This window comes from Corvus brachyrhynchos, unplaced genomic scaffold (genome assembly GCF_000691975.1).
Source record: "Corvus brachyrhynchos isolate BGI_N302 unplaced genomic scaffold, ASM69197v1 scaffold340, whole genome shotgun sequence".
NCBI classification, from domain to species: Eukaryota; Metazoa; Chordata; class Aves; order Passeriformes; family Corvidae; genus Corvus; species Corvus brachyrhynchos.
The window spans coordinates 1,062,169-1,069,506 of NW_008235987.1; the positions used below are offsets into that span (position 1 = coordinate 1,062,169).

The 7,338-nt window shown below is 56.0% G+C and overlaps 1 protein-coding gene across 1 annotated transcript in view; it reads right to left on the reverse strand.

The window, feature by feature from the left end:
- The window catches only part of LOC103613730 (putative sodium-coupled neutral amino acid transporter 10), a 35,076-nt gene that overhangs the window by 11,035 nt on the left and 16,703 nt on the right, over nucleotides 1–7,338 (reverse strand). Inside the window, exon 10 of the mRNA XM_017730724.1 lies at nucleotides 5,740–5,893. Within this exon, the coding sequence (XP_017586213.1) occupies nucleotides 5,740–5,893 (154 nt within the window). The remainder of the gene's footprint in view (nucleotides 1–5,739; nucleotides 5,894–7,338) is intronic.

Consider the following 7,338-nt stretch of genomic DNA (forward strand, 5'->3'; position numbering starts at 1 on the left):
GCTCTTATTTTGATTTTTCCCCCCTTTTAGTGCCGGAGTGTTCCCACAGCCCTTCAGACGCCTCTCGGAGGAGGGGTGGGGAGGTTTCCTTTTCCCGCAGAAGTTTTGAAGAGGGGGATTAAACAGGCATTAATTAGGAGAAACTCCTGAGGGAGATGGGGGAGTTTCCCCCCACCTTGCCCTCAAAGAGATGGAATGTTTCTGGAAGACACATCCCAGTCAAACCAGTCACTGTGTTCAGCACTGGTATGACCAGCGTATTCCACATGGAATCTTTTGCACATTCCATGGAATGGGAAGGGTCCCTTCCACCCACAGCATGGCAGAAAACCCACACAGGGAGTGAACTCTTCCTGTGGAGAGCAGCAGAGAAGGAAATCGAATTGTTTCCCAGCAGTGAAGTTGTTCTGCAGATTTTTTTCCATCCAAAAAACTTAAAAAAAAAAATAAATTCTATCCTCTGAAAAAAAAATTCCCAACTCTTCCCCCTTCGCCCTCCCCCGTGTGATTTCCTTTGGGGAATTAATTCTATAAACATCTTTCCATTTTCTCCTCCCCCTCCGCAGGGCTGGTGCGATTTATTACGAGATGAACTCATGGGAAAGAAGGGATTGCCACAACTTCAGCTGCGTGGGCCTTGCCTGAGCTGGGGTGGGGGGGGGGGGAAAAACAAAAATTCACAAAAAATTAAGTACAAACTCCTGGCCCAGAGGGATCTGTGCCAGCAGGACCTTGAGCCTCTCCAGAAACCCGGACTCCAGCCCGGAGCTCCACGCCCAGAGGAGGGATGTGTGTGGGGCTGGCCGGCTTTCCACGTTCCTTTGCTTCGGGAATGATGGTGGGAGGCGAAAAGGACTTGGATTTTCTGAGAAATTCAAGTCTAGTACCCAAGGGTCCCCCTCTCCATTGAGGGACTTCCCAGGGTTCAGCAAGTCAGGGCAGGACACTCCTCCTTTTCAGGAAAAACTGGGCTGCAGGAACCAGTGCCCAGCCCTGGCCGGGGGCCCTGGGAAGCGGGAGGCCGAGGCCGGGGAGGGGAACACTCGGCACGGCTGCGGATGTTCCCAGCTCAATCCTGGCCCCAATGCAAGAAATTATTTACTCTATTGGAGGAAAGTTTGTCATTAATTGGTTCATGGAGGCGGGAGATGGCTCTGGTCGGAGAGGATCGGAGATCCAGAGAACCCCGACACAGACAGGGCTGTTCCCACAGCAGATGGGAACGACGAGCCGAGGCAGCGAGATGATGTTCAAGGGGAAATAAAAAGGAAAGAGGGGGAAATAAAAAGGAAGAGGGGAGGAAATAAGAAGGAAGAAGGGAGGAAGGTTTCCTTGCAGGCAGGAACAGGAGGAGTTAAACCCAGCAGCTCCCCTGCCCAGAGCAGCAGGTGAACCCCCCGCGGGCCCAGGGCAGCCCGAGGGGCCGGGGGAGGCCCCGCTCTGCTCCTGCAGTGTCCCTGGCAGCTTCCATCATAAATCAGGCAGAGGCACGTTCCCCACTCTGCAAACAATGCAGGAAAAGCCCAAAACACAAACAAAACACAAACCCAAAAGTCTCCACGCCGCAATAAGGCCAAGCTGCCTCTAAGCCGTCATTTGCTCAGTGGGAGACAAAATTAAGTTCATCATCAGGGCGTGAATTAACAACCTCTTGGGCTGCCTGGAAATCCATCCGGGGCTCCGGGTAGCACGTTCCCCACTCTGCAAACAATGCAGGAAAAGCCCAAAACACAAACAAAACACAAACCCAAAAGTCTCCACGCCGCAATAAGGCCAAGCTGCCTCTAAGCCGTCATTTGCTCAGTGGGAGACAAAATTAAGTTCATCATCAGGGCGTGAATTAACAACCTCTTGGGCTGCCTGGAAATCCATCCGGGGCTCCGGGTACTTTGCAGGGAACAGTTTTGCTCAGGCTCTGCCTGTCTTGTTGCCCTCCAGGTCCCTTTGGAGCATCTTCCAGCAACGCTGCGCCTCATCACGTTTTATGAGCAGCCTTGGACTTTACAGGCAAGGCCTGAGAGGCTGTAAAAGCTTTTTGGCTCCCAAGGAGAGGCCGGGGTGTGAGGCAGCACTGGGAGGGTTCGCTCTGACCCCCCGGCTCTCCGGCAGCTCTGCTCACACAAGGGGAAGCCGGGGCGTCCTGCAGCTGATTTGTGTGTGTGCGTGCCTGGGTGTGTTGTGGTTTGCCAACAGCCTCTCTAGGCTGCCATAAAATTTCATGATTAGCAACCTAAAAGCTTCCCTTCTCCCCCCACTCCTGGTTCGGATCGTTGCAATGGTCCCAGGCAGGCACTAAATCCCTCCTCACACGCTTTTCCAGCCTCTCGGAGCCGAAATGTGCCTCCACAGCCCCTGCCCTGGGCAGAGGCAGCAGGATGGGCCCCGCTGTGCTTGCCCCCAATCCAGGGGAGCCTTAGGGACAGCACAGGGAGCTCCGGGACACACCACCCACTCCAGAGCGTCACCCCAGGGCTGACCAGGGACGCGGGGTTCAGGACCTGCTTGTGCCAGTGTAGCTCCAGATCTGCTCAAATTCCTTCATCGCATGATATGGAGCAAGATCCAGGAGCTCCTGCCAAGGAAAACGGAGCCGAACAAGCGGGGCAGAGGGCTGGGGGCAAACGCTGCCCTCGGACGCGCCGAGCACCCGGAGCAGGGCAGGGACAGGCCCTCCCCGGGGAGCCCCCGGCCCAGCTGCGCCTCCAGGAGCCCTCGCTCCCCCCGAAACGGGTCCAGATTTCACAAGGTTATGGAATGGCATCCCTGAAATTAGTTCACAGTTGTCTCCTGACGCACCAGCAGTAAAAACCAACCCAAATTACCAGAGGCTGCTGGTTCCTTTTCTGTGTCACAGGCACTATTAAAAGCTCACTCGCACAAAGCACCAGGGAGAGCCGCCGCGGAGCCAAGCTGTTCCTGCAGCTAAGCAGGATGCAGGAGCCACGTTCCACACATCTCCAGGACTGCTCTGGCCGGGAGTGCCGGCAGGAACCCAGCCTGGCTCGGGCAGGTCGCTTTTAGGGGGCAAGCACACGGATGTGGGGATGGAGGATGCAGGGATGCCACGCGCCAAACGCAACCCCAAATTTTGCCCCGATCCATGTAACACAGCCCACCCCATCCCGCAGGACACCAGGATGGCCGGAGCGCGGTGCCCGGCACACCGGGAAAAGGGCTCTTGCACAAGGAGCCTGAATCAGGGCTTTGTTACCCAACACTGCACAACGCCAGGGAGAAGATGAAGCAGCAACGATCAAGTAAGGAGCTGAAAAATATTACAAAATCTTAATCCCCCCCGAGACCCTCGAGGGTGCTTTAAATACGGAGAGAAATTGCCTAATTAGCTTTTTTTTTTTTTTTTTTTAAATGGATAATTGCCTTCCTGAGCTTTCAGAGGCAGCTTAGCAACCTTTTAACAGAGGCGCAGCCGCGGCGCGGAGCGGCAGGACGGGGCTGGAAGGGGTTTTATCCCTTTCCCGAAGAGCTGCTGACAGTAAAACCTCCAGCACCACAGGCTGGGGCTGTAATGGGCACTTGGGTGTCGTTAGGAAAAACACGATTCCGAGGCTGCTGGTCAATACGTGTTCACATAAAAGGCCAATGTTCTAATATTCATAATCCCCAGGCCCACGGGGCAGGGCTTTAATGAAAGTCTCTCCAGTTCTGGGCTCCACAACATCAAAGAGGCCAATAAAACTCCTCTCACACGCTGACAGGCGGGAGGCAGGCGGGGAAGGCAGCGCTGGGGAAAGGCCCTGCAGTTTGCCTTGGATGGGGCAGCCCGGGAAAGGGCATGGAGCAACCCCTGTGCCCAGGGAAGGGGCTGAGCACCCTGTCCCAGAGGCACGGAGGCACCTTGAACCTGGGAGAAGGGGTCTGGAAGAACCCTCCAGCCAAGAAAAGGGCTGGGAGCAGCACCCTCCAGCCAGGAAAGGAGCCTGCAGCACCACCCTGCAGCCAGGGAAGGGGCACAAGGCAGCCCGTGCCCTGGGGAAGGGGCTGAGCACCCACCTGCAGCCCCGAGTGCGGAATACGGCCCATCCGGAGGGCACCCAGGTGCCGGGGGCGGCCCAGCCCGCATCCTGCGCCCCTGGAAGGACAGGATGCAGCTGCTGCGGCGCGTTCCAGGCTCCTGCTCTGCAAAACAAGGCGGGTGAGGACGAGGGGGAGCCGCGGCGGGGGATGAAGGGCACCATTTAACGCCTCTCATTGCTAGTCAAGCCGTCATCCTGCAGAGGCACAGGGAGGCACAGATCCAAGGAACCGCAGCGGCGGCTCTCCCGGGGCAGCCCCACGTCCACCCTGCAGGTCCCTGTCCCCCTTCTCTGCCCGGCTCCATCTCCCCCCTCCTCCTCCTCCCCGGGGATGGAGCCCCCACTGCCAAAGGGACCTCGGGGGACAGCTGAGCTTTCCCTCGGAGCCGCACGGCTCCTCCCTGGGAAGTTTATGACCCGGGAGCACTAAACCCGCCTTCCTCCCGGGTGGGATTATTTAATCCAGCAGCACTCAGAGCTGCTGCCGGCGGGCTCCGGGATCGCTCGGATGATCAGAGCCTGGCATCCCGCTCCGCCGGCCCGGCTCACGCCGAGAAGGGGAGAAGATTCAGCAAACTCCAGCGGACAACGTGCTTTATGGGATTTTTTATTTTCCCAGTCAGAACACGTGTCATTAGCGATTCCTCCTGAAAGGAGCAGCTGTTCTTTGGCCATTACTGCTCCAAAATTAACCAAGACGGAAGAATTCAATCGCATCCCTCCTCCCGGCCCTGCTGAGGGCTCCATTAAGGGATTGGGAGCATCTTTTGCTCGGAGTTCACTGGCATCCACATGCCCGGGAAGGCACACACAGCCTTGAGTAAGCCACCAGTAAACCACAAGTAAACTCCACCACGGAGCAACCCCAGAGTGAATGTTATCGGCAGCAGCACCGGTGTGGGAGACGCTCCAAGCTGCCGGGCAGGAACCCGGCCAAGAACGAGGAGGGAGGATAATCTCCAGAAGAGCCAGCCCCTTTCTCCCTTCCGCTCTCAATCTCCGCGAGGATATTTCAAGGCCTCCAAAGAACAAAAAAAACCCCACAGGAGCAGAAGGAAACAAAACTGAACCGAAGGAACAGGACGCGGCAGGGCCGAGGGGCAGCGCGGGGTCAGGCGGCACCTGCGCGCCCCGGCCTCGCTCCGGAGCAGCTGGGAAAGGGAGGAGCGGCCGTAATTCCATCAGCAGGCCCCGCAAACAAATAATAAATAACAGGAACCAGTAAACAAAGCTGAGGCATAATCACAGGCTTTGTCAGAGCGAAAGCCGAGTCCAAATTTATATCCTCAGCACCAAAAAAAGAGGCAGTTCCCATAAATTCCTGTACCTTTGAGGGTGATGGATGGCTGGTCCTTGGGGTGGCACAGGGGGAGAACAGTCCCGCTGGGCCAGGCGGGCACTGTGTTCATCCCAAATGGGGATCCCTGATCTGTCCCTCCAGGGGATCCCAGGCCTGCACCCCACCTTTCCCTTCCCAAAAGAACCACTGTCACAAGGTACCACTGGAGGTCACAGCGGGCTTTTCCTGCAGACAAAAGTGCAGCTTTTCTTTGGAAAAGGCCCCAGGAATCTGGGAAGACATACGGAGCTGCCTGGAAATTACCCTGCTTCTGCCACACTTAAAAAAAACCAAAACCCTTCTCCTTCTTTTTAAGAGGTGAAGCTGGGAACAGGGCTGGGAAACCCAACTCCAGCAAGCACATACCTGGAAGTTTGACCGAATCCTGGTCAATTCTGTTCTCCTCTCTGTCCAGGTGCTCCAAGCCCACTGCTTCCATCCTCACAGGGGTGTCCTCAGTGGCAGACAGAGTGGTGTACGTGCTGATCACCAGCATTCCCAGCCCAATCCACAGGATAATCTGCACAGAGTGCCAGAGGGACAGTTAGCACAGGAAAACCAAGGAGACTGCTCCCCACGGCATTCCCACAGTTCCTCCACACAATTCCAACCTCAGCGCAGTGACATGCGTCAGGGAGAGGAGAGGAGAGGAGAGGAGAGGAGAGGAGGGAAAAGCAGCTGCTCCTGGCTGAGGTTCCTGTTTGGGTGCAGAGCCATGGGAATGGGAATTTCGGGGGCTGGAAGCTGTTGGAAAGGCGGCTCCTGCATTGGAAGGGCTCAAAAGTGAGTGGACAGGACACAGGGATAGGAAAATGCATATGGCAGACACAAGTCCTGCTGCAAAGACTCATTCCCTGGTATTCCCAGCATGAGAACTCCATGAAACCGGGTCTGGCTGAGCACAGAGGAGCCTGGCCTGGTTACAGCCCCCAGCAATTCCAGGGAGCTGCTCAAAAATCCTTAGTTTTGAAAGCAAGGGTAACATGTCCACACACCAGACCTGGTCCCAGGGCTCAACAAACTGCTGAGAAGTGACTCCCTGATTTCTAGAAAGCTAGGATCAAACAGGATAAAAATAGAAGGATGGAATCTGGATCCCATAGAGGGAAGGGCTCTTGGAATTTCTCTACCTCAAAAAGGAGAAAGTGATGAGCAGCAAAAGAATTTTTACAGCTTGTTATGTGATGACAAACTGATCTAAAAGGATCAAATTCCACATGAGTCATGGGAAGTGCTGGATGGCACTTGGACAACCTGGGACAGTGGAAGGTGTCCCTGCCCATGGCAGGAGGTGGAACTAGATGAGCTTTAAGGTCCCTCCCAGCCCAAACCATTCCATGATTCCATGACTCATCTGCTTCCCCCAATCCTCACTGTGCAGATTTACATCCCATTCCACAAAAAGCACAACAAAAAGATGCTTCTCAGCATGGGTAAAACCAGGAATGGCCACAGGGAGCACTTCTACCACTGGAAGCTGCCAGAAAACTGCAAATCAAGGGGAGAGGTGAAATTGGAAGGAGGAATTAAAACACTGGCTCTTCCAGAGGGGGAGGAGGGGCTGATGCTTTCCTCACCCGCCTTGTGCTGAGGGAGGTTGCCCAGAAACATGGAGCAGCATGGTCAGAGCTGGGCCCAGGAGACCCCGGAGGGTCCATTCCCAGCACACCCCGCAGACAGCCCGACGCCTCTGGAAGGAAAAGGCTGGAGGGACGTGGAGCAGCTCTGGATCAAGGGCAGCGTGGCCAGGGAGCAGAGGCCAGACCTTAGAGCTGCTGCAGAGGAAACAGGAGCAGAATGTGCTGCCTGCCTTGCCCGGGGTGCACAAAGAGCAGATATCCTGCCATCCACCCCCCGGGCAAATGCCGAGTCAGCAGGTCCTGCACTGCTGCCCTGGGCTCGAGCTGCTCCACTTCCTCCCCTCCCACAATCCACGGCCCCGGCACAAATGCATTTTGTGCCTTG